Source organism: Indicator indicator, chromosome 7, assembly GCF_027791375.1.
Source record: "Indicator indicator isolate 239-I01 chromosome 7, UM_Iind_1.1, whole genome shotgun sequence".
Taxonomy (NCBI): Eukaryota; Metazoa; Chordata; class Aves; order Piciformes; family Indicatoridae; genus Indicator; species Indicator indicator.
Window position 1 is genome coordinate 26,310,141 of NC_072016.1, and position 27,318 is coordinate 26,337,458.

Below are 27,318 nucleotides of genomic sequence, written 5' to 3' on the forward strand. Positions count from 1 at the left end.
ATTGTATTTTCTGTATTCCTTCAGTAAGTCCAAATATTTTGGAGCAGCAAAATAAAATAACAGTTGCTGCAGTTGTGTGCCATTCTCTTGAGGGTAGATTGATCAAAACTGATGAAAACATTCATAACAAACTGTAACGTTTTTAGTACAGATATGTTAGTAGATTACTTTTGCTGGTTTTAGTAGCTTTACACTTAACTGTGTTAAGCACTAAATTCTAGGATGATTATTCAGCAGATTTGCTTAACTTCATGGGTAGGTTCTGTGGCCCATGCTGATTTTTAACTTTCTGTAATGATGCCTCAGTACTACCTAGTTCTTAGACCAGGAGGAGACCTTCTGGAAGGTTCAGGAGGAGACCTTCTGGAAGGTTCAGGAGGAGACCTTCTGGAAGGTTCAGGAGGAGACCTTCTGGAAGACCAGACGGAGCAGCAGTAACCTGCCCATGCATCCCCTTTCCTGGCACAGGAGGCTATTATAATGCATCTTACAGTATTAAAAATAAATAAATGCAAACATAGCTAGTTCACTGTTTCATACGTGTTTTGTATTTCTGATTGTATTACCCGTTCTTTTCTAGCTTTATGCAGAAGCAAAAATTACTTTAAGTAGGGCGTTTGAAGCAAATCAGACACTATAATCTGTGTTGTAAAACATAAATTTGAACAGGTAGTATAGCTGCAATAGTTTGATGTAAACAAGAATTTTGGGGAGGTATGTTTATGGAAGGAAAATCCACAACACTTATAACTTGCATACAGGAAGTATGCTTTGTCTTTTTTGTCTATAGCTAGAAAATGCTTTATAATCACTTGTATCTTTAATTGTTCCCTTAAGGTCACTGGTGTGTGAAATGTCAACTTTTGCAGACTATCTTTTTTTTCTGTAGATAAATAAGTGGTTGTACCTGAGATTTACTACTGTTGTTTTCATGATGCATGTGTTTTCCAAGTGTCGCTTATTTCAAATTAGTTTATATTTTTGCTAGAAAGAGTGAGAAGATTTTATTATATCAAAAATGTTAACCTAAAAGGCTGAAGAAGTACAAGCAGGAAGGGGAAGGACCTCTCTAATGTGTTGTTTTGGTGTTTTGTTTTTTTTGGTCATTGGATATTGACTATTTGCTGTTGTCTGGTGACTTTTAAAAGTTTTTTTCCAAAGATGATTTTATTTTACTTAAATTTATTACTAAACAGCATCATTAATCTTGGGTATTTTTTGGTTTTGTTTTAGATAAAATACAGAATTTGAATGAGAGTAATGAGAAGAACAGTCATTTCATCTATGAGAATGCTGAAGACAGTAACAAAACCAATGCTGAAACTACAGATACTTCTGGATACAACATTGAAGCCAAGGACTTGCCTGATTCTTGGGACTCCCACATCGGAAAACCAGCAGACTCTCCATCAGAAATCTCTCAGATGAAGGGGCCACTAAGAACTCACTTGTATGAATGGGAGGATGAAACTGAAGACACCAGAACTGGAGAATATATATTAGATTTTGACAATGAACATCTCTCAGAGATGAAGAGCAAGGATGAGGAGTGTGAAAAAGAAGATGCTGAAAATTCAAAGGAAGCCATTAGTGAAGAACTTGTGCAAACTATTCCTAGGCCAAGCAACTGTAGGACATACTGTAGATCCAACAAAGCAAAACCACATGGGGCAACAAATTTTGACAAACTAATGGATGGCACTAGTCAGTCTTTATCCAAAGCAAACAACGAGTCAAATAATGATGGTCTGAACCCAGCAAGAAAAGTTTCTTTAAGTAGTGGGACCAGTTTTAGAGGGACGGTTGGACGGACTAGAGACTACACTGTTCTACATCCATCTTGCTTGTCAGTTTGTAATGTTACTATACAAGATACCATGGAACGAATTGATGAGTTTACCACAGCAGCCCCCACAGACTTGGGAGAAGCTGGACGCTTAAGAAAAAAAGCAGACCTTGCTACTACAAAAACTACAACCAGGTTTCGACCAAGCAATACCAAATCCAAAAAGGATGTCAAATTAGAGTTTTTTGGGTTTGATGATCAAGATGAGGGAGGGGGAGATGAAGGCGCCTCTAGAAGTTCTGGGAGTTCTAATTACAAAATCAAGTACTTTGGGTTTGATGACTTGAGTGAAAGTGAGGATGAAGATGAAGAGTGGCAGGTAGCGGAAAGGAAAGCTAACAAAAAACGAAGTAGAACTACACCACCATCTTCGCTACAGTCAACCTCTGACAGCAATGAAAACTGTGCCCAGGATAGCCAACTCACTACTAATGCAGGTAAGCAGAACTCTTCTGGAGTACATGCTTAAAGGTCAACTGAATGACAGTGTTTATTCTTTTTTTGTCAGTATGCCTACAAGTTTGAGCCAGTAGTACTGATTTGGAAATCTAAAAGTTAAATTTTCTTATTTCTGCTGTGGTCCTGTCTGGAGTTTCATAGCTATCTTGAAGTATGCTTTATACATCTTGATCTCATGCCAGAGATAGAGGGTTTTTTTTTGTTTTGAACAGAGGATTCTTGCCTTTTGGTGAATTGAACATAAAGTACCTATGCCTGGAAGGCAGATATCTTTCTGCAGAAGCTCCACATCAACCCAGAATTACAAAGCAGAGTGCAAAAATTTAAGCAGCTCTTAGAGAGGTGAAACACTTCTCTTTTTTTTTTTTTTTTTTTTTTTTCCAGTGTTGGGTATGTGGGATTGTTTTTTTGGTTGAGTTTTCTTTCCATTTTTGATTGTATTTGTAGACAGTTCAGACCTTTCTCAAGTTCCATCTTATATGAGGGTGCACAGCTCGAGGGAGAGACTCTGGGGACTCATGGAGTGCCAGTCAAATGACTGGCTTTGGGTCTTTCTCTGCATATCGGTGTATTTGTGGCTTTGCTTCCATTTTCAGATAGGTGGTACATGCGTGTGTACACAGACATGTACATGAGTAGAACTCATCATGCAGAATCTGCTGAGGAAGTCCTGGTGTTTGAGTGCCTTTGAAAAACAAGAGTTGCTTGGTGATCATTTGGGTCTTGTGTAATGACTTTGATTAAGGTGGAGGTGTGTTGGTGAAGAAGAAAAGGAATAACTTTTGTGAAAGGTTTAGTTTTCTTTTTGAAACAGTTTAATGCCCAAGAATCTTGCATGTTGGAATAGGTGTTTTGAAATGCTGCCACTGATCCAGGGAACTTCTTGATCCTCCATTTTGGAGCATGAAGCTTGGGAAGTTTTTATACATTCACTGAAACTGTTACATTTTTAAGACTTTGGCAAGATGCGTGTTGATTTCCTCCAGGGTAGGAAGGCACTGTAGAGAGGTTAAATCAGTGGGCTGAGGTCAGTAGAGTGAGGTTTAACAAGACCAAGTGCTTTGGTCATCACAACCCCAAGCAACACTACAGGAAGAATGACTGGAAAGGAGCCTGGTGGAAAAGGATCTGGGGGCGCTGGTCGACAGATGGCTGAACGTGAGCCAGCAGTGTGCCCAGGTGGCCAAGAAGGCCAGTGACATCCTGGCCTGTATCAAAACCAGTGTGTCCAGCAGGAGTAGGGAAGCGATTGTGCCCCTGTGTTCGGCCCTGGTGAAGCTACAGCTTGAGTGCTGTATTCAATTCTGGGCACTACAGAATAGGAAAGACATTGAAATCCTGAAGGTTGGCCAGAGAGGAGCAACAAGGCTGGTGAGGGGTTTGGAAGGCATGTTGTACAAGGAGTGGCTGAAGCAGCTAGGCAGCTAGTGTGGAGAAGAGAAGGCTGTGAGGGGACATCTTACTGCTCTCTACAATAACGAGGTTGTATTGAGGCTGGTGTTGGTCTCCTCTCCCAAGTAACTAGCAATAGGACAAGAGGAAACAGGCTCAAGTTGTGCCAGGGAAGGCTTAGATTGGACATAAGGAAAAACGACTTTACTGAGAGAGTGGAGAGGCATTGGAACAGGCTGCCTAAGGAGGTGGTGGAGTTAACATCCCTGGAGATACTCAGAAAGTGTGTAGATGCGGCACTTCTGGATATAGTTTAGTGGTCATGGTAGTTGGGTTACATTTGGACTTGATGATCTTAAAGATCTTTTCCAGTCTTAATGATTCTATAATTTTGTTGCAATGCAGAGAGGGGAGGACTTATGTCTAGCCTTGCAGTGTTGGAGAAGCTGTTTTTTCCTACAAATTACTGCTGCTAATACAACCCAGAAATAAAATTTAGTATGAAAAAGTTTATTTCTCTGTTCTAATGATAATGATCCCTAAACCCAGATTTTTCTGTAAGCCTTTTAATCAAAGGTAAATGTAACTGCAAAGTTTTTTTGTAAATGCTAAAAGGGTCAAATTGATGCTGATAATACATGAGAAGAATATATTTCAACCCTTTGCTTTGTTTTATAAAAACTTAATTATAGTGAGGTACTCGCATTCCAGCCTCTTTGGGAAATGGGTTTAACTTACAGGGCCTGCTTATGAAATACTCCACCTCAGTCCCTTTCTCTGACGAGTCTTTGTTCAGCTGCTTATGCCAAAGAAAAAAATTGCTTAGACGGTTAATGCAGCTGAGATGCTGACCCATCAAATAGTTCTTTCAGCTACTGTCCTCTGGAGTCTCAAAATATCTACAGTTTGCACATAGCACTACATTCAGCAAGGAAGCCATTGTACCCTGAGGTATCACAGATGATTTATCTGAAATATTTTCCTAAGAGGTTTGATGTAAATGCATGTTCTGTTGGTTTCTTAATACACTTCTCCACTTCTCAGATAAATGTTACCTCTCAGTGCCTTTACTGAGAGATGCTTCCCCTTTGTTTTGCATCTCCTTTGTGTGTTTGATTCCTGTTTTGTGCTACTGTAGCCAGGTAACTTGTATTCTTTCCTCTGAAAATTGGGTGACATGAAGTTAATTCCCTAAGTTGCACCATGTTGTTTAGGTCAATTCTATAGTACAGATTATAAAAATAGGGAGTCTGATGTCCTAAAGTCTGTAGGATTCCCTGATACACTTCATGCTGTTTTCTCTCATAGCTTGGAAAAATGCTGAGCATCATGATTACTCAAGCTAGCCCCATTAAAGTCTTTAAATATAGTTATGCTGAGTCTGAGAATTTATGCAGTACTTTTAGATCTCTGCCTGAGGTTTCAGTAGAAATGTGACATTGCTGTGAGGTGCTGTCTTTACATACTGAAAAAAAAAAAGTGACTTCTGCACCTATGGAAAATACCAATTATGAATCCAAGCCTCAGAAGAAGCTTTCAGAACATCTTGCACAAAAAACTTTTCTCTGAAGTTACAAACAGTAGTGAGAGGTACTAACAGTACCTGAGTTGTTTGTGTGCTGTTCTTTCTTGTGCTAATGAATCAATCCACAGATAAAAATCCAGCATTCCAGTTTCAGATTGATGGGTGAGCTGCCAGAGTGCCTCTCTGAATTCCAGTCCTGGAAACTGCAGACAGTTTTTGATGTTTATTCATAAGTAGTTTTTTTTGGCACAGTCAGTTTTTTTGAAGAGATTTGATACATTCTGTTTTTGCCATAATAGTGATTTGGTTACTTACTGCAATCTAGGCCTATTTCCATGGAACATATTTTAGAATATTTTGTTTTATTTAATATAAAATGTTGTGCAGAGATTTTCAAACTGAACGGCAAATAAACTATCCCTTCCAGTCTGGTAATTCACAGTTGAGGGAAAATAATTTTAATAATACACTTTTAAATGTTTTTCTAAAGGACAATATTATTAGTGCAGGCAAGAATATAAAGTAGATAAATTCAATTTTAGTTGAACTGTCTTTCACTGAAATGTCTTTTCTGTTCACTTTTATAGTAGGTTTGCCTGCTGAAATGTTTTAAAAACAACCAAAAAACTCAAGCAAAAGCCAGACAAAAATCCAAAAGCTTAAACCACGAGATGATTCAGATTTTAAATTCCTGGATGTTCAGAGACTTTTTCCTAATGAAGGCACATAATATTTTGAGCTTGATATTTTTGGTGAAACTTGGAGTTTTACTTAAAGTTGTCAAAGGGGATTTTTTTTTTGTTTGTTTGTTTTGTTGGGGTTTTTTTGCCACTGCAGTCTAAAGTTCTCTTTTATTAGTTGATGTACCATCCCAGTGAAGCAAAAGTCCCTTTCACTTGCAAGCCTCCTGGCTATTGAATCGTAGAATCAAGAAGGTTGGAAAAGACCTCAAGGATCCTCGAGTCCAACCTGTCATCCTACACCTCATGACTATCTAAACCATGGCACCAAGTGCCACATCCAATCCCCTCTTGAACACCTCCAGGGATGGTGACTTTACCACCTCCCTGGGCAGCCCATTCCAATGGCCAACCACTCTCTCTGTGAAGAACTTTCTCCTCACCTCCAGCGTAAACCTCCCCTGGCACAGCTTGAGACTATGTCCTCTTGTTCTGGTGCTGGTTGCCTGGGAGAAGAGACCAACCCCCTCCTGGCTACAACCTCCCTTCAGGTAGTTGTAGACAGCAATGAGGTCACCCCTGAGCCTCCTCTTCTCCAGGCTAAACAGTCCCAGCTCCCTCAGCATCTCCTCATAGGGCTTGTGCTCAAGGCCTCTCACCAGCCTCGTTGCCCTTCTCTGGACATGCTCGAGCAATTCAACATCTTTCCTAAACTGAGGGGCCCAGAACTGGACACAGTACTGGAGGTGTGGCCTAACCAGTGCTGTGTACAGGGGTACAATGACCTCCCTGCTCCTGCTGGCCATGCTATGCCTGATTATGCCTGCTAGGATGCAGGGGTCTAAAAGTACTGATGAGTTCACTAGATCTGAAACAGTCCCTGTATCATTTGGTAGCCAGAATACAGGATTACTCTTGTAAAGAGAAGCTTTTAATTCTGGAGGAAAACGCCTTAATTACTTTGTGTTAATCAATGGGGAGTTGTTTCCAGGAGGAACCTGAACTAATGACAAAGAGGAGTAAGGCTTAACCAAAATTTACTTCAGGCTCCACTTTTGGACAATAACAGAGCACTTGAAACAGGCTGCCTAAAGAGATTATGGCATCTCCTTCTCTTGAGATACTAAATACCTGCCTGGACACAGTCCTGTGCAAACCTGGTTTAGGTGAACCTGCTTTTGCAGGGTTTAACCAGATGATGTCCAGAGGTCTCTTCCAACCCCTTCCGTTCTTTAACTCTGTGACAGTGTTACACTGCTGGAAATAAGTGTGCTGTCATTTTGTTTCTGTCTTTTTCTAAAGATTTCAGATATATTTTTCTTCTGAACTTGCAGTCTGAGTGCTTTATTTCCCATCTGTTCCCTAGGACAGCTACCACTACGATATGCTTGCTTTACCACTTCATATATTGGCTAATGACAATAAAATTATAGAAAGTGATAGAAATGAAAAAAAAAGTGCTGACTGAAATTAAACCTTTCCATATTGTTATGTAGATTGACATAACAGGATGCAGCAGTTGCACTGAACCCTTTTGCTAAAGAAAGGTATGAAGTTCTGTCCTCTCTAACATGCTCATTTTTATTTGATAAATCTCCTCTCATGAGCAATGTAGCAACGGTGAACTACAGTATTCTTGATTTAAATTACAGTATCAGTTATCCTGTTATTGCAGTGTAAGTATTGCAGCTTAGCCTTTTGCCTTGTAAATCAGTTCTGATATACAACCTAACCTTTGTGTTGTGCGTTCATTTTGCTTTCAGTGATCAAAACGAGATTCCTGTAGTCTTTGGATAATAACATAGCTTTTTATATCTTAGCATCTGGCACTCAGTTAATTTCTGATGAGTGAACTTGCCTGATTTTTTTGTTGCTTTCCATCTCCTCAAAAATTAGATCACCTTAGTTGGGTAAATACTGGTTATCCATTTAAGAGTACATCAAAGTCTTCAGAGGCAGAGTCCTGTTTCGACTTCAGAATCTTCTGCAAAAATGCCCTTGGGCACTAAAACAAAACTGGGTTGATTTCCCCTCCCCCCTACTAGTAAATTTACTGTGGTGTTGCCTTTTGGTTGGTCTTTGAACATCTTTCCAATTTTAGTCAAGACAGGCAAATTATCTCAAGAATTATGAATGCCTTGAAAATGGTTGGAAAGAGAAGAAAAGGTCTACTTTTAACCAGTCAATATACTCATCTTTTCTGTGAGAGGGGGGACATATCCCTACAAGAGAGGTAGTGGAAAACAAACTTCATTAGTGTCACTGCTTATCAAACTTCTTGTTTATTTTGCCTGTTTCAGGTAGTGTTAACACAAAGCTTCTCCCCCACACTCTATTTAGTTTAGATTTGAAAATGTGGTAAGAGATTTGTTGTTTTTTTTTTAAGCAGAGTGCTTTTAGGATACATAGAAGGCCTTAAAGAGCATTGCTCGAATACAGGCATTCCAGATAATCTTACAAAACTAATAATGAAAGTATTACAAGTAGAAGTTTTAACATTTTTATCAAGAAGTTTATTTGAATTTAAAACTGCTTAAATTAAATGGGATAGTTCAGGATTATATAGAATCATAGAATCAACAAGGTTGGAAAAGACCTCAGAGATCGAGTCCAACCTATCACCCAGCACCTCATGACTAACTAAACCATGGCTTCAAGTGCCACATCCAATCCTTTTTTGAACACCTCCAGGGACAGTGACTCCACTACCTCCCTGGGCAGCACATTCCAATGGCAGATCACTCTTTCTGTGAAGAACTTTCTCCTCACCTCCAGCCTAAACTTCCCCTGGCGCAGCTTGAGACTGTGTCCTCTTGTTCTGGTGCTGGTTGCCTGAGAGAAGAGACCAACCCCCACCTGTCTACAATCTCATTTCAGATAGTTGTAGAGAGCAATAAGGTCTCCCCTGAGCCTCCTCTTCTCCAGGCTAAACAAATCCAGATCCTTCAGCCTCTCCTCATAGGGCTTGTGTGCAAGACCTCTCACCAGCCTCCTTGCCCTTCTCTGGACACGTTCAAATGTCTCAATATCCTTAAATTGAGGAGCCCGGAACTGGACACAGTACTCAAGGTGTGGCCTAACCAGAGCTGAGTATAGGATCCAGTTCTGTTGGTTTGACTTTTTTTGGGAATTGCATTTGGGGTCTGGTGTCCTTCAAAAGTAATTTTGGATCTGTAGGGATGCATATCAAAGCAATTTTGATTTGACTCCTTTAATTAGCAAGTTCCAGCAAATGACTAAATTGACTTTTATATAGATTTGGAAGTAGTTTTGCCTTTTTTTTTTTTTTTTTTTTTTTAATTTAGTGAGAATAGTCTAGAATATTTCTTCTCTGTTAGACTAATTTTATCAAAACATCTTTTGAAGTCATTTATTTTCAAAGAGATTGGTCATGTTGTGTTCTTAAGCTCTTGTGCTGACGTTATACAACTGAACTGAAAACCAATGGGCTGGAACACAGTGGGCTGGTTCTGGTAGGCATCTTGCAATGGGCATCCTGCCTGCTCTGATACTGCCAAGCCTGTTGAAATTTACTGCAACATAAGAAACGTGAGAGCCTTGTTTTAAGAACGCTTCTCCAGTCTAGTTAAATTTTGTGTTCTTCCAAACGCTGTTAGAAATTTGCTTGCCTGATTTGCTTTTGATTGCCTCCTTACCTAGGTGCTTGGCGTGCCCCATTTACTAGATGTGAATGCACTTGGGATTACAGTAACCAATACCACCTGACTGTGTTTTTGAAGCATGCTTTTCAAGTAGCAGCAGCTTCTTTGGAGTAGATCAGTTTTCTAAACTGCTTATCAGATGAAACAGTGCTTTTCTGTGCCTCTCTTCATTTCCATCTTGAAGTGTATGGTAATTTCTGGCTTGTGCCAACTTGAAGAATATAATCTGGTCTCCAAGGGATAATGCTTCAAATAAAATAAAAGAGGGGTTTGGGCTTTTTTGGTTTGGTTTTGTTTTGGTTTGTTTTTTCCTGTAAAGCAACAAGAATTTAATTAGATCAGACAATTGCAGATTTATAGGCACAAACTGAGTACTAGGACTACTGGTAAATACCAGTATTGAATACATTGAGAGGCAATTTCTGAAGTTCCTTCTAAATTACTCCTTTTTGAGCTCATGACAGTATTCATCTTTTTTAATGTTGTTTATCAGAATAAGCAATTATGAACAGGCTGCCTTCATGAGAAGTGAAGTAGGATCAATTCTTCATTTCTGTAATTGTAGTGGCAAGTATTCTTCGAAATCTCTTAACCTCATGCTTTTGAAGAACCGCATCTACTGTTCAGTTCTGCCACTGCTCAGAACTGTAGCAGTAAGCTGTAAGTAATCTGGGATTCACAAGGATATGAAGTAGGAAATAACTTGATGCTTGCACAGTGGGCAAGAGGTGCTGTAATGATTGACAGTGTACCCTGTACCTTCTGTGTATTGGGGCAGTCCAGTCACTAAACATAAACCCCACCCAGAACTACCTTTGACTTTAAAGCTGATTTTTTGATTAATGTTCTTTGTTTATTCTGTAATTTCAGAAGCTATCTAACATTTTCACATGTATGCAAGAAATGCTCTAGCAGGTCAGTAGCTTTCAGTGTGGTTGTTCCATGTCTATATTTACCTTTTACAGATCTGGAATTTTCTGAGGATGCATCTGTTGTGCCTGAAGGCAATAAGAAATCCACAAATAAACAAGGTGATAAAACTAAGGAGAACACCAGGAAGATTTTTAGTGGGCCAAAGCGGGTGAGTAATACTGAGACCAAGACAAAGTTCTGATTTTAATTAATTAACTTTTCAGTACTGATGTTTCTTCCTATATTGAGTTAATGGGACTTTTATCCAAGTTTGTATCTGCACTTGAGGTAATTTGTTGACTTCTAAGACTATATCTAGAAAAGTAAAACTTTGAAGTGCAGCATTTTTTAATTGATTACTGGGAATTTTGCTTTTCAGATGCAAGGCTGGTACTGCACAATGGAAACACACATCATAGATGCATTCTCTTCTAGATGACTATCAAAACACCATTAAATGCTTTCTGTAGGGTTGTGAGGTGGGGTGGGTGCTAGCTATTTGGTGGTTTGGGTTTTATCTTTCTTTGCTCTCCCAAGTAATATGTATTATATTACAGGACTGAACCTTTCTGTAAGCTTCAGTGGTTGGTATGGCCTGCCTTTGTAAGGACAAGTGCCTTTATATCATGTGGAAAAATAAGGTTTTGTTTTAGTTAAAAAAAGAAAAGTAACCCCAGTCCCACCTCCATACACCCAAAGGATGTAGCTTTCAGTATGAATTTGCCCTTTCATACTGTGAATGGAGCTTATTAATATTGTTGGTGGTAGATGTGGTTATTATAAGCTACTCAGTTTTTTGTGGGTTTTAAATACGTGCATGCAGGGGAATTTGTGTTTAGCTGTTAGGTGAAAGTTTGCAATCATGGGATCCATGTAATCTCCATTAAATGGAGTTTTTATGACTTGATTGTCCAGGATACCCATTTCTAATGCTTAAGGAATTTTTGCATAACATGTTCTTCTTGTCTGGTGAAGAGAGCAGCTGCCTCGCTGTCATTGCAATCCAGAATTGGTGTAATAAGAGGGAACTGGAGAGGTTAATGCACTCCATTTTTTTCCTTTCCCTTTGAGTTCAATGAATTTTGCAAGACCTGGCAGTTGCATGTAATAATAGAAAGCCTGTTACATGTGTTCAAAATGTGTTCAGCAGTCTTACAGTTGTAAGAATTTTAAAAAATTATGTTCCTTCTTATTTTTCCTAAAGAATTCTAATAATTAAATCACACTCTGAAGTTTTTCTTGAAGGTAGCTAATTACTTGTGTTACATGATAGTTTCACTTGAAGTAATTTTTTTAAGGTTTGGTTTTTCTGTCTTCTAGAAGCAGGAGATTTATCAGCTCCTCAGCTTTGTTGATGTATAAGCAGTTGATGTATAAGCTCTTCAAAAATGTGGATTTGTAGTTAGAGTAGGGAGGACAAATTTTATTTCATTTCTCAAAACATGCAAGGGAATATTTTTGTTTGGGAGGACACATGACAATATCATCTGTCAGTTGTAGTGCCCTTTTTAAAAGAGGCATTGCTTCTTGTTGTGTTGTGACTTTGGACAGAACGGGTAGCTCTTGTCTCCAGAGTTTGAAGACAAGCTATTGATAAATGTGGAGGGTCTTTACTTCATAGATTAATAGAATGGTTTATGTTGGAATGGACCTTAAAGATCATCTAGTTCCAACCCCACTGCCACGGGGCAGAGACACCTTCCACTAGACCAGCTTGCTGAAAGCTTCATCCAACCTGGCCTTGAACACCTCCAGGGAGGGGGCATTCACAAACTCCCTGGGCAACCTGTTCCAATGTTCTACCACCCTCGAGGTAAAGAACTTGTTCCTAATACCCAATAAAAATCTACTCTTCTATAATGTCAAACCATTGCTTCTCATCCTATCACTACAAATCCTTGTAAAAAGCCCCTTTCTGGTTTTGTTGTAGGCCTGGTCAGGTGTTGACAAACCACTGTAAGGTCTCCCCAGAGACTTCTTTCTTTCAGGCTGAACAGCCCCAACTCTCTCAGCCTGCCCCATAGGGGAGGTTCTCCAGCCCTCTGATCATCTTTGTGGCCCTCCTCTGGACCTTCTTCCATGTCCTTCTTATGGTGGGGGCACCAGAACAGGATGCTGTACTCCAGGTGGGGTGTCAAAAGAGCAAAGCAGAAGAGCTGAATCGCCTCCCCTGTCCTGCTGGTCACACTTCTTTTGCTGCAGCCCAGCACACAGTTGCCTTCTGGGCTGCAAGTGCACATTGCTGGCTCATGTTGACCTGGTATCCCCAGGTCCTCCTCATGACTGCTCTCAAACCATTTCTTGCCAAGTCTCTATTTGGGTTTTCAGAACTGAAATGGCATATCTTGAAGATGTGAGTTCCTCAGCTTCTGTGGATTAAATAATATTGCTTTAAAAATCATCTTCCTATCAGTGAATATGTTACAACAGACTGAGAATCAGAAATACAGGGAATGTAAATTTAACTGTACTTTTTTTGCTGTTTGGGGTTTTTTTGTGTGTGTGTTTGTTTTTTAGCAGCATAAAACAGCTGTGGGTGTTGTGGTAACTGATTTTTTTGTTGTTGTTTTTAATGTTTATTTATATGCTTCAAATACTATTCTATAATTGCATTTTCTGTGTTTCTTATTTAATCTTTATACTTTAAATACAAGAGAACTTTTAATTAATTTTGAATGTGTATATCATGAAATTAGTTGGAAAAAAACTAACAGCACTGTCATTCTGAATGAGAGAAAACAGTTTTAACTCTAGAAAATTCTCGTTTGGGAGTAAACTTAATGCGGTTGGGGAAAGGTGAGAACTAAACAGCCATTTTGACCCTGTAGTGAGGTAATGGACCTAGAAGTAAAACTTGTTTTAATTGCAATTCAGATTTTCAACATTGGTGTTCTCTAATCATACGGCTGTTACGTGGAGTTACTAAAAAAACTTGTAAAGCTTGTTCTGATGGTAATTAGAGACACTTTAATTATCTACTTTAACTATAGATACAGACTGTTAATCTCAGCTGCATCTTAAAGGAAATTCCATTTTGGGAATGAAAAAGTAAATGAAAATAATTAACCATAATGATAAGATCTAAAAGAAAAATTAATTTAAAGAATTTAAAATATCTGGAATTCTGCACTGTCTCATCACTTCTGTGTTTTCATTTGTTTGGTTTGGTTTTTTTTTCCCTAGTAGAAAGTAGCAGATCTCCTCTTAATTATTGTTTGCTAGCTGGTGTTAGCCGTATGGCACTTTGCAGCACCCTGAGCTACAAAGTTAACAGCTCCCTTACTCAGGAAGCGACAGGTGGTATTGTTACACTTCAGTAGATCCAGAAAGCTGAAGTTATTTCCAGTTTGTAGTCAGCAGGGCTCTTGCCCATGTTTGTGCTTTTGAAACCTGACCACTGTCCTCTAATGTTGAAGTCCAGCTCTTGAAACTTTGAGCATGTGTATAATAAATGTAACAGACATTATTTACTTAGTGAATGACAGTGTTTCTAAAAACTGCCTTTAACCTAAGGAGGCTTTCTGAAATCACATAATAATGAGCATAAAAGGTTTCTGCAGCTTGTGTGTTATGATAGCTATGTCAGGTCTCAGCCAGATCTCTGCTTTTAAGTGAATTAAATCTCTTTATCCAAAGCATGAGTTACAGGGGGAGTATTATGTTCCATAGCAACATCACTGTGTGCTTGTGGTACATAAATATGGGCATTACTTGCAAATGATGGGTGTGAAGCATATATGTCTAACATCTGCAAAAGTTTGTTTGTGGCTGTTTGCAATTTTAATTCAACTGGTTCAGTAACTCCTGCTCTGGCATGTAAGTTTGGGAGCTCTGTGGGGCTGTGTTACGTCTATCTGCTGGTCCCTTCTGAGCTTATTTCCCCTTCTAAGGATGAAAGTGTTTCTCAATTATCAGGCAAAAACCAGTAAGGTATGCAGAAATATTTTTGTTGCTATGGTCCAAATCTACTCAAACTAAAGGCTTGAAAGTAGGGGCCATTAAAATTCTTTCCTGAGATTTTTTTTCTCTTGCCCCTCTCACTACAGCTTTGGGCTTGAGTTCACTGAATGAGGAGAATCATTATTTGTAGGAATCCTCTGGAACACTTTCCAGTGGTTTTATGTAAACTCTGTATGTCTTCAAATAGGAACCTGGGAAAAACTCCTAACAGCTTAGAAATGTGAGATAGAGTGAGTCTATTCCCCAGTGTAAGCTTTTGATTGGGCATTTGTAGAAGCTTATGACTGCCTGGTATTTTGTGCCAGACCTATGGTGCCAGTTCAGCGTTTCTGTTGTCTAGTGTGTCATTATGGGCCACCAGATCCTCTGAACTGAAAATTTTCTGGGATGGCACTCACCTCTTGAACTCAAGATGTATGATAAAGACTGATCTGTAACTCTGTGCTGATCCTAGTTCTGACTGCAACCATAGGAAACCAACCTAGACAAGATGAATACTGTTTATCTTTGAGTATTCCAAGATAAGAATGTAAATAGAGTTGCAAATCATAATTAAGAAGTAGGGGGAGCCTTTCAGCTGGAGGGGCCAGGGAAGGGGAAAGACTATTTCCCTTCTGTTGGTGCTCTTTCATGCCACTAGAGCACATGGGAAGATTTGCTGTTTATCATGAAGCGGGGCAAAGGGAGTATTATTATAAAAGCAGTGACTCTTTCAAGTGGATATACCTAAAGGAAATGTCCATGTTGTGTTTTCTTAAAAATATCATGAAATTGCAAAACATTAGATGAGTGCTACTCCAGGACTTTTGTAAAGCTTTCATACTACTACTCTATGCAACTCAGCATCTATAAAATACTGAAATTTTCTTGAGAAATTGAAACATAATGGATATGATTGGAAACGTGAGGAAGAAAAGTATTCACTACATGGGCATTCTGCATTGGTGATTCTTGGACTGTTGTTCAAACTATAACTTGGATGCTTAATCCGTTGCTTAATGACTTGTGACCAATTAAAATTTGTGTATTTCACTTAACTACACACTTTTGCAATGAGACTTGAATGCTTATAAACAAATTTTAGCTAGCTTAAATATTTTTTATGTTCTCTTGTCTTAATATGTCTGCAGAAATGTTTTTAAACTTTCTTGTTGAGGACTTAGCTCTAGCAAGCCAGTCTGTTGCGCTATGTCTGTATATGTTTCCTCAGAGGTACACAGTGAATGGAGAGAGAACATTACATTGGTGTGCTTTTTTTCCCTCAGTCCTGTAGTGCACACAGTGAGTGGCACAAAACAAGATACAGGAAAAAAAAAAAATCTCTTTACCACTAACTTGATGATCATAGTATTTCCTTTGGGCCACCCACTCAGGTACTGGACCACAGAATTTCCTGTGCAAAGCTGTTTCCATGTTTTTGCAGTGGCATTGGTGAAAGTTGTTCCACTGGTATGGAATGCATTTGTCAGGAAAGGCTGAGATCTTGAGTTATGCATTAAAAGAAATGAAAACAACAACAAAAACGTCCCAAATCCTAATGTACTGTAAGGACTGGTTTTGCTTGAAAAAAAAAAAAAAAAAAAAACAATTGACAGAATTATTTGCTGAAGCTGCCTTCACTCTTCAGTTCTTCCAGCTGCTCACTCCTGTTCCTTTGCTCCTTTAGTTTCCCAAAGTTGTATGTTGAACTAAAATGAGAAACAGATCTGTTGTTTTATTAAAAACAAAACAAAGCCCACTAAATGGAAACATTTAAGATAAATCTCATTCTCACTGGGAGACGGTAAACAATTGGTATCCACTCAGTTGAGGAAACTGAAGAAGAGAGATTAAGTTGTCTTAACCTGGTTAAGTCAACATTGCAACTAAGAAATGCGCACTAAACACAGCTGGTGTTAGCAGGATTACATGCATTACTTTGATCAAGTGACATTAATAGAGTTAGTCATGACAGTAGTGTTGAATACATGAATGAAATCATTGCTGAATTCAGACATGACTTAGCCAGCAAAGTGCTTCTGAACTCTGTATCCAAGAGAAAAATTTGATCTAGTCATAACCTTCCAACTATTTATTGCTTTTCAAGTTTTATGAGTAACTGCTATATTTTGTGCCCAAGAAGGTACAGATATGCGTGCAAGATTTCGAAGTGTGGGGGCTTTTTGACAGATCAATGGGATGGATGTGTTAAATTACTGCTGTGTCAAGAGCAGTATTTTCTGTTGTCAAGCACTGAACCAGCCAAAGAAGAAACCAACAAAACAAACAAAAGCCTGATTGGTTTTGTTGTTTGGGGGTGTTTTTTGTTTCCCCTCCACCCCTTTTTTTTTTTTTTTTCTTGTTTGTTTGGTTTTTGGTTTCTTCTGTATGACTTCAGTTTTATCTGCAACTAGTCAGCAGTTCATTATTTAACTGCATCTTTCTTTTGCTGCTGGCAGGTTTTTTCCATGGGTAGGTTGTTGTCATGGAGTTGCCATATTCCTGTTATAAATTTTAGGCACTGTAAGAAACTGTCAGTTCTTGACAGTAAAGCTTACATGTGATCCTGTTGTTCCTAACAGGATTTGCTATAATACAAGTTTAAGGGTATAACCTATGAGATCTTTTACAGGTGGATGTGAGCTTTTTGCATTGGTGCTGCATGTTCCCTGAAGGAAGCTATAAATACCAGCTTGACACAAATGCTGTGTGTTAAGTTTACATGAAGTTCAAGACAAAATACTTCTATCTGGTACTTGAAAAAGTTTTGAAATTGAAGAAGTGGGAAACCATACGCAGCTCCTGGGTTGACTCAGTAATCTTAGGACTAATATGACAATGACATGTGCATGGGAGGGGAAAGAAACTCAGCTGTGCTGTGGTCTGTAGTTTTCCACTTAGCTTATAATGTACTTCACATTAGATGTTTATCAGACATCCTGCAAGGAACTTTTTTTTGCTTGCCTGCAAATTATTCTGCATTTCCCCAAATTAAATTTTTAAGCTGGTTTTGGGTTTGTGTTTTGTTTTTGGTTTTGTTTTTTCTTTTAAGGTTTAATGTATGCAAAGATGATCTTAAGTGCATGTCCTTAAGTGGCTTTGGTTAATTATTTTTCCATAGCATGTTTTAAGTAAATAATCCTGAAAAGGCAGCAGTGGAAGCATAATACTGAAGTTTTGCTGTATCAGTCATGGCCCTTTTCATATGTTTAATGGTAGGATTAGTGTAGGCTGGTCAGAACTAATTTCAAAAAGAACTACTTGGCTTTATCTCACATAACTTTTAGAAAAAGAGCTCATCATACTAAATGGATGAATAGTTACTAGGAAGCATTTCTTCAATGGTATTAAATGGCTGATACTGAGACACTGAGCTATCATATACATAGAGCTACCATTTGTATCCTAATTTAGGATGTCAAAATTGTGTGGTTTTTTAATAGGAAAAATTATTAGTTGACATTTGCTATTTTGACATTGGTGAGGAGTCAAGCTGAATTTTGACAATCAAAATATTCTGTGCAGTCTCAAGCTTGGATCAGTTTAGCACTAAGCCAGCAGTCTGTTTCATCGGCAGTTTGACAAACAGTGGTGGCCAGATCTGACAACCTGTGACAGCATGGTGCTGCTCCTGCTGTACATTCCTTTCATTTACTGATTGGTGCTTCTGGCAGATGATCTGCCCAGTGCTGAACTGAAGTGCATTTTGGTTTGTTTTTATTTTTTTTATTTTCCAAATTACTTGGTCATGGTTTGCTTAGGTTTTTAACTGTTTTTGGAAGCTACTGTTTTATCTGGAATAAAAATTAACTACTTGTTGTTGTTGATAGATACACATGGCATAGCCTGTGCTGAGCTGATGTGATGGTTTGAAACTGTCTTTTTAATTTTTCCTTGCAAAGTTCAAAACAGAGAAAGTGAAAGAATGTAAATAAGTCACTATTGGGTGTAAGAAAGCAAAATAACGATTGTTCTAAACACTTCCATTGGATAGATAGAAATGTTTAAGAACTATTACCCAAAACAAAGTAGGCATTCGGCAGATTCTGCGTTCGGCAGTGGGGGCAGTTGCTGGGCTGTCTGGCTGCTGTTTCTTCTTCTCTTCTGGCTGAAGATAACACACTGACCTTGGCAGCTAAGTTAACAACTTTCTGCTCTAACTAAACTCTGCTTCTCTGTCCAGGGGGGTCTGGGGGGGAAGCTCCTGGGAGAGGGAGGCCCCTTTGGGAGGGTCCCCTTGGGGGGAAGCAAAGGGAGATCGATTGTGCTTTTCTGTTGATTGTATATATTTGTGAATGTTGTGAATTTTGTATATTTGTACATATTCATTGCATTTCATTGTAGATTTTAGACTTTGCTTGTAAATACAGCTTTTCATTTGCTTCCAGACTGAGCTAGCCTGGTTATTGTCGGTGGGGGGGGGAATTTCAGCTCACACCGACACAGCTGATATCCCATCTTCCTGTTTTGAAATGTAGTTTGTTTTTCTTTGCAAAAGGAACAGTCCACTATGAGTAGTTCTTTGCTGCCTAACATACTTGTTAGCATTTTCCTTTCCAAAGGGAGACATGCAGGACAGAGTGCTTGGAGTGCTGAGTAGTAAATAATTGTGTATTTTGGTTTATTGAGTTGTTTTGGAACTTGTAGTTTTAGTGAGCATCTGATATACAACCTTTCTGAGTGCCACTTGGATATAAATAATGCGTTTATCAGTCTATGTGTTAAAAATATTTTTGGATTTTCTTTTGGAAAGCAGTCTTGCCTGCAAATAGCTGCTGTCTTTCTTGTTTTGCTGGTGCTTTCAGCGTGATTCATGTCTGTGGCTCTTATTTTCTGCTATTATGTCTATGAATGCCAGGCTGTGCTGCATTAGTATGTGCAGAGTGCCAACTCACGAAAATTTCAGCTTTGAGGCTTTCAGAGATAGCAGGTTAAATATGACCCATATTTATAGTTTGTGCCATTTGGAGATGATCTTACAAAACTGACAGCCCTGTGCATTGTGTAAAATGCCCAACATTAGTTCTGGTTTTGCATTACCACCACCCTAGTCCTTCAGTATGCAGAGTCCTGCAGTATAATATGCTTTATGCTCTCACTGGAATATTTGCACTCTTTCAGGCATCTATCTGTGTGTAAACAACTGTCAGGTCTATACATACGAAGGAAGGCAACTCTTCTGCTATTCAGCAGAAGCTCTTACAGCTGATTAATATTGCAGAAGTTATTTCCCTGAAGAACATAGAATTCAAAGGAGTAATGTACTTGCACTTGTATCTATTCTGAGTTAAACTTGAGAAGAATAATTTTTAAAGACAAGTCTGCATTATTTGAATAATGGCAAGGTTTTGCCTTTAAAAGAAAGGGAATTGTTGCTGCTTGAAGATCAGTGTTGGTTCTTCAGGAAAGCTTGTCAGCACAAACATTTGAGTTACCTTTTTTAAAAAAAAAAAAAAAACACGAAATAAAACACACCAAAACAAACCAACCAAACCCCTTGCTTTTCTGATCAAGCCCTTTTGAAAAGCCTTTGTTCACTAGCATTCATTTAATATTTGATACCTTTCCTGACTTCAGTTCTGTCACACAGCAATATAGATGAAACCTAAATGGTGCTTTCTGATTGATCATTATTGGCACAGTTGTTTTGCAGTTCCTTGGGAAATACATATTTGGTTTGTGCTATGAAGGTTGCTTTAAGAAGTGGTTCTAATGGAAGGATTTATTTGCTTTCCAAATGAGAGGCTCCAAAGTCTCTGCAGAATGTTAGAACTGGTAAGAACATATTTCTTTGGAAAACAGTGTTGGATTTTTGCAGGTGTATTTGGTGGTTGAGCTGTGTGTAGTCAGGATGCTGCACCAGACAGTGTCTACTGTCTAATGAAATATTACTGGGAAGGCATGAAAGGACTTTGAGCTGAAAGTGGAAAGTACTGCAAGGGATAATGCCCAAAACTTAGCTTTTATAGGTATTTGAGGTTTTAAATAATGATCATTTTCAGTTGCAATTTAGGGTCTGTTACAAGACAGGTATTAAATGAAGATGTCCACTTTTCTGAGAACACATTTATTGGTGGCATTACTGATTCTTCTTACATAAAATGTGGCTTGCTTCTACATTGTGTTGGTAGTGCCTAAGCAAACTGTAAAATGCCTTGTCACAAAACACTTTGGGATATCCTAGCTTTTGATCTAGTAAGAGATTAAGGAAAATCAGGGAAGAAGAAATAATTTTTGACTGTTAACTGAAAAGGATGCTGTCCTTGGCTCAAGAAGCCACTGAGCCCTGAGTGTTCAGAAGGAATTGTCTTAATCTCTTTACCCTGTTGAACTCTTTCCTACGCATCAGCTGTTGCTCTCTGCTAAAGAAAACTCACTTATGCTGCGTGGACCTTTTGATATGCTGGCACAGCTGTTTGGACACTTTGTTCTTATTCCATATGGAAGCACTGAACTTGATCTGTGTCATCTGTAGTTCTTAACTGGGTGAGTATGTATACCCCAGAGGTGACACATTTTGAAGAGGCCAGACTGCAGACGCTCCTGTCTCCTGGTCAGCAAGAGCCTGGCCCAGAGTAAGACGAGTTAGAATGGCAGCATGACTCTGCACCTCCTGTGCCAGACGGGCTGTGGTTGATCTGTCATGGAGCTCAAGGCCTGAAGAAGAAGGAACACACAGATAGGGCACAGACTTTAGGTACCAGAGTAGCCAGCGTGGTATTGCTTCTTCCCATGAACTTGAAAAAATTGGGAGTTCTGCACTGAGCTAACAGAACAGCATCAATCTAGGATCCTGATGTGTGAGTTGTATTTCCTTGAAGCATCTCCCTGCTGGGTGAGCTGAGCTCATCACTCCTGTTGCTGTGACCTGAAAATCTTATGTGCAGCATGTAGCTCCCAGACAGGAAATACAAGAATATTAATATCTTACTATCCTTTAAGCAGGGATAGAAGAGACTATAACTGAGATCTGGGACTATTAATAGAGACTATCCTATGTTAATGGGACTCGAGGCAGCTGAATTTGATACACTACTGTCATAATTGTAGTTAAGCACCCCTGCAAGGTTAAGAAAAATCATGCATCAGCTGGAACTGATACTAAATAGTATGCTGCACTGTCATGCTGATTACTTGCGAGAATGTGTTATTTCCTTGAATTACCCTGTATGGCTCCCAGAAACTTTCACCCTCACTTACCAACCTTACTTATGCACTGAAATAATTGGTGGGACACTTGTGAGCAATTCAATAAAACGTGAGTAGATGAAAGATACCCAGTGGTTAATTTCCATTACAGACGTTTTTGAAACATTGTGTCTTTCATGATTAAAAAGGAGGTCTTTGTTACTAAGTTGTCCTTTGTTCATCTCAAACCCTGGGCCGAATTGCGGGTAGGAATTTGCTACTCAGAAATGTATAGGAGAAAAGAGTTATTAACCTTTGAACCATTTTGTCAGCAGTTACTTTTCTCAAATAAGGATCTATAGAACACCAGCTTCTTATTTGTGGACAGAGGTGTTCTCTATAACTTTAGCATCATGAATTTAAAAGTGGATTCTCGGTTTAACTTTTCGAGCTTGGTCAGGTTGTCAGGAAATTGAGCAAGTTAGTGTTTCTGTAACTTGGTAAAGCTAAAAATTGAAATGATAAAAAACATTTCTGTATTCATATATGGCCATGGTAGCTGCTTGTGGCTGCTGGAGGACTTTGTATATCCATCACCTGAAAATGTATCATTTAAGAAGAATTGCCTTGGAAAATAGATGAAACTCAAGAAAATGGCCACTGTGTACTTGTTGCTAACTGGTGCATGAGCACTGCTTTAAAGGAAAAAAAAATTAAAATCCAGCTAAATTAAGTTCCGTATGACCACATCAAAGCTCACTGTAGAAGGGAAAGAGGCTTTTCTCTTGTCAGGAAACTAAAGTGATTTAGTCCTTGACAAGTCTTTTAGGCTCTGAAAACTCATAGCTGAGATTTTCATTCTATTAATATTCTTCGAAGTTTTTTAGTCAAGGCTTGCTTTTCTTGTAAAGAATGGAAGGATGCAGCAGAGTTTTTAACAGTAGTACAGAAGCTCTTGATTTACAACATCTGCTTTCTGGCATTTGACATGGCAGAACCATCCATAGCTGGTACTGCTAGGTTTGTTCCATGTAGTCCTTCTGTGGGCTACATTTTAGCCAGTATATGCTTCAAATAGTTGATACATTGTATTTTAACAGAAACATGTTTTCTAATGCCAGTTTGTAAATTATTATTATTTTAAACTTTATTCTTTCCACAATTAAATGCTGTGTAAACATGTATGAGGAGGTATTTTGATGCACTTTGCTTTGCCTTGACACATTTTTGGGTAAGAAGGAAAAAAAAAAGGCTTCTTAATTTATTCATATGGATTATGGCATTTCATTGGAGTATTTTCTGTTTTTCCAAGCTTCAAGGTCATATCAGTTCTACATTTCAATTTGCAACTCGACATATTTTCTCCTGACATGATGTTTGCTAACATATTTTTCCCCGTAGCTGTCTGTTTATAGGAAGCTGTCTTTGAATAAATTTAAAAAGTAGAAAGTCTGAAAAAATGTTTAAGTAGGTACATATCATGCTTATTGCTGTTGGAGTCTGTCTGCCTTCAAAATTGTCAGATGCTTTTAGGTTTTCTGATACATAAAATATTGAGAACTTGTGTTGCTGGAATACAGAACAGGAAAAATGAAGCTTATTTTACTTGTTCTGGTGCGTTATTCCTACAGTAATTTTTGAAGTATACAGTGGTACATTTGCTTAAAAAAATAACTTTTCTTTTTATATTTTAGTCTCCCACAAAAGCTGTATATAATGCTAGACACTGGAACCAGCCAGAATCGGAGGCTTTGCCAGCACCACCAGTTTTGAAAACTGCCAGTGTCCCAGTAAGTAGATTGTTTTCTCTCAAGCTTAGTAAATCTCCTTTTAAGAGTCACTGATGCTTTTTTGAAACACAAGTTCTTGGTATCTGGTAGTGTCACAGTAATTCAGAATGAAGTCCACTTTGTGATGTGAACCATTGGCTAGCTGATAGGAGAAAAATTGTCAGTGGAAACACTCTAGAATAGTATTTTCCGTGTCCTTTCAATATGCAGATACAAAAAAAGTACTTCAAGTGTTACATTCCCTAATCTTTTGAACAGTCGACTCCCATTTTATCTTCTGTGAGAACTAGGTTTAACTTGTCTGTTTCCATAGAAATCAGCAAGTTGCGGGTCAGAAAGGAAAAACTTAAATATTTAATTTCATTTTCCTTTCTAATGGAGTAAAGTATTGTGAATTACTGACTTGAGTCCTTAGACACGATGAAAAAACCTAAATTTTCTGTGCATGCCTACAAAGAGTAGACAAAAGGTGAAGGTAATTGCTTTTTAACTCTTTTGAGACCCTGCGAATCCTGGGACTTGGGCTTATATATGTAAATAAGTTATTACTGATTATGCCAAGAGAGCATTGTACACTGTCAGTAAAATTCATTTGATGCCTTGCTTTTGCAGTGCTTGCCTGAGAAACAGAAAATCAGGAAGTACATATTTTTGCAGTGATAAATCTTCAGCTTTTGCTGTTGTCATCAGTTTTGGGTTTTGGTTGGGGTTTTGGGGATTTTGTTTTATTTTTAATTCCACGTGTGTCAGTGTTGGTCAGGTACTGGCTCCTGACTTGTGGCTGGCTTTGTTTGCATCCTTGCAGTGTACGAGCCTTCCTGTTACCAGCACAGCCTGGAAAATGCAGATGGCTCATTCTGAAATAACCATTACTGCTAGTGTTTGAGGAGGGAGTATAGATTTAATTTCTGGGTTTCTCCTAAATGCCTTTCTTAATTTAAATCATGTGCATTTGAACAGAAGCTTTTGTTGCTTACTGAATCTTTGTATTGATACTCATTGTGAAGTTCCCTGGTAGCTAACTTGAAGACAGATTTTTGTCTGAGTCTTCTCAGACAGACTTTGAATATATCCTCTTCAGGCTAACAAAATGTCTGGATCATTCATATACAGACAGGCCATCTTTTTCATGTCAAACTTCCACACTGTAATTGGAACCGTGAAAATAATAATTTGGGAATATGGTAGAGGTTTGGCTGAACAAACCAGTTAAAGGAATTTGTCTATATCTGCTTCTCATGTTATATACATCTGAAGTTACTTCAATCACTTTTTTAGACTTGAATTTACATGTGTGATTAAGATCTAAAAGTTACAGGATAAATGAGCCTTGATCTAAATGTTCAGTGGTAACCCTTGAGCAGATGATCCTGCCTCTTTAATTTCTGTAGGAATTTGCTACCTGAAGATCTGGATAAATTTGTCTTAGATTTATGGTGAGAAACCCATAGTATGCAAACTGCTTAAGCCAAGTACTCTTTCTTATGGCCCCTCTGCTTTGAAGGGAAAGCCATTAACCAAAACTTGGATGAGATGATTCAGTGAATCTCCTGTGTTCACAGACTGATAAGATCAGAGTCTTCCAGTATGTGCTCTAAACCAGCTTTCCAGGGTTGTTTATTAGCATTTAACCACTGGAGTCTAAGCAAGCAAATACCTTGTGCTGCTCAGTGATAAAGGCAGCATATAAAGAATACTCTGTTAATACAGCAGATTGTTTTGGCTTATATTTTAATTTTGACTGTGAATGTACAATGCACAGGAGGGCTTTCTCTCAAAATATCTCCTGGAGTGAGCAGTACTTAATTCATCCTCCAGGCCTGCATATTAATTCTATGGGATTTTTTTAAGTCACAAAAAAAAAAAAGATTCTTATGTTACTTAGAGACTGAGGATGATTTAAAAGTGCACTGACACTGGCACTTAGAATTTGCTATTTGAAAGTTTTTCCTGCATGCCTTGTTTTCTGTATTTTCCCTTCACATCTGAATTTGTGCCAAGGAATAATCGGAAGATAAACTGACACTGAAGCTTACAGTAGCCTCAAACTAATACAGAGGAGTAGGTTGAGGAGAAGCCTTTAATACTTGCCTGATACTGCTGGAAACTTATTGGTAGTTATTCTAGACTTAACATGAAGTTCACTACTCCCTGCTCTTAGTTCAGAGTAGATTTTTGCTGTATAATATGCTGTTCCTAAAACAGCAGTGTACAAAGAGTACCATGAAATGACAAGAGCATGCACCATTCCTCTTACTTCTCTATGTGGCAATTTTTTACGGTGCTGCAAAATGTACGTTGGAAGTCTGCTACCTATAAAGTACAGTTTAAATTATCAAGTTGGAGGGGTTGGTTTTCTGACAGCTGCACCCTAAGTACATTAGTGCAGTACCCTCCAGTAGTTAGAACTGAGAACAGCAAGCACAGAGGTTTTCAGTTCAGGCTCTGTCATGATAGTTGCTGCTCAATGCTGTGCTCGTATCCAGGCCAGTGTACTTAATGATGGTTCACTATAGCAACCAATTTCAGTCATTTCTGGAAGCTTCAATGTAAGAGGGTAAGATACATGTAAGTTTCAAGAAATAATTGTTTTTGAACACTGAAAGTGGTTGGTTTACTTACCCTAAACTTTAATGAACCAGTGTAAAGGACTTGTTTGTTTTCTTTTATTAGTTTCAGAATTCCACTGGAGCTTCCCTGACTACTTAGAACTAATTTTTGTATTTGATAAAGCATGTAATTTCTGATATCTTTGTTTTATTTTTTTGAAGAGTAGGTACATTATTACACAGCTTAGGTACATCTTGGTAGCGTAAGGCAAGGACTAAATAGTCCCAAAAATGTGAGTTTGACAATTGCACATCTGTACTGTTTCCTTGATGTATTTAGTGTATGTTTACGTGCTCAAAACATCTGCCCATTTTAGCACTTTCTTATTAATAGGTAAGGCTATCTTCAAAGGAGGCAATTCATAAAGATGATGGAGTTTTTAAGGCTCCTGCACCACCTCCCAAAGTGATAAAAACTGTGACAATACCTACTCAGCCCTATCAAGAGATAGTAACTGCATTGAAATGTAGGAAAGAAGACAAAGAAGTAAGTATTCTTAACAAATTTTTAAGATAAAGAATTATTGGTAATCCTAAGTACTGGAGGAACGGTGTCAAAATGAAATTTGACTTTCCTGTTGAAGATAATATTTGTATCTAAATTGTTGAATGGCCTTCACTAACTTCTTAATGTTTCCGTGCACTCAAAACTGAATAGATTTTAAACTGTGCTTGTTAAGGTTATAATCAATACCAAGAGCAACTTACTTAGGTCAAAATATTTGTCTCTTCCAGTTGTACACTGTTGTTCAGCATGTAAAGCACTTCAATGATGTAGTGGAATTTGGTGAGAATCAAGAGTTCACAGATGATATTGAGTACTTGCTAAGTGGATTGAAGAGCAATCAGCCCCTAAACACACGTTGCCTTAGGTAAGATATCTTAACATAAAACACTGATTTATACTTAAAAGAGATAATGAATTAAATATTCATCAACGAAGTGACCCTGCTTTAAAGTGTTACCTGTCACTTCTGCTGCAAAGAATAAAATCTAAAAACAATCAAGATGATATATTGTGAGTAATCAAAAGCATTGCGATTAGGAAGATGAAATAGGAACTTGTGCAGTAAGAGACATCTTCAACACACTTATTTTCCTTCTTGCTATGAATGAATTCTTTTTCTAATAACTTACTTTGTTTAGTGCAATCTTACGTGCAATGTCTGGTCTGTTTTTTAATGCAACATTCAATTCTAAACTAAAATTCCTGTTTGCTGGCTATGATTTGGAGCTAATGTAGTATTTGAAATACAGTTTAACTCCAGCTACCTATTCTTCATCTTCTGTTGAGAAATGACATAGCTGGCCTCCACTGGAAGTATTGTGGCCTCAGTATTAATTGAGAGCTTCCCTAAATTGTCTCGAACTACTCA

The 27,318-nt window shown here is 38.3% G+C and overlaps 1 protein-coding gene across 2 annotated transcripts in view; it reads left to right on the forward strand.

Moving 5' to 3' along the window:
* WAPL (WAPL cohesin release factor) overlaps positions 1–27,318 on the forward strand; it is a 72,848-nt gene that overhangs the window by 21,495 nt on the left and 24,035 nt on the right. The window contains exons 3-7 of one of the 2 annotated variants that reach the window (XM_054382088.1): positions 1,234–2,283; positions 10,530–10,645; positions 23,238–23,333; positions 26,277–26,429; positions 26,678–26,814. In XM_054382088.1, the coding sequence (XP_054238063.1) occupies positions 1,234–2,283; positions 10,530–10,645; positions 23,238–23,333; positions 26,277–26,429; positions 26,678–26,814 (1,552 nt within the window). The remainder of the gene's footprint in view (positions 1–1,233; positions 2,284–10,529; positions 10,646–23,237; positions 23,334–26,276; positions 26,430–26,677; positions 26,815–27,318) is intronic. The other variant, XM_054382089.1, reaches the window with a different exon arrangement.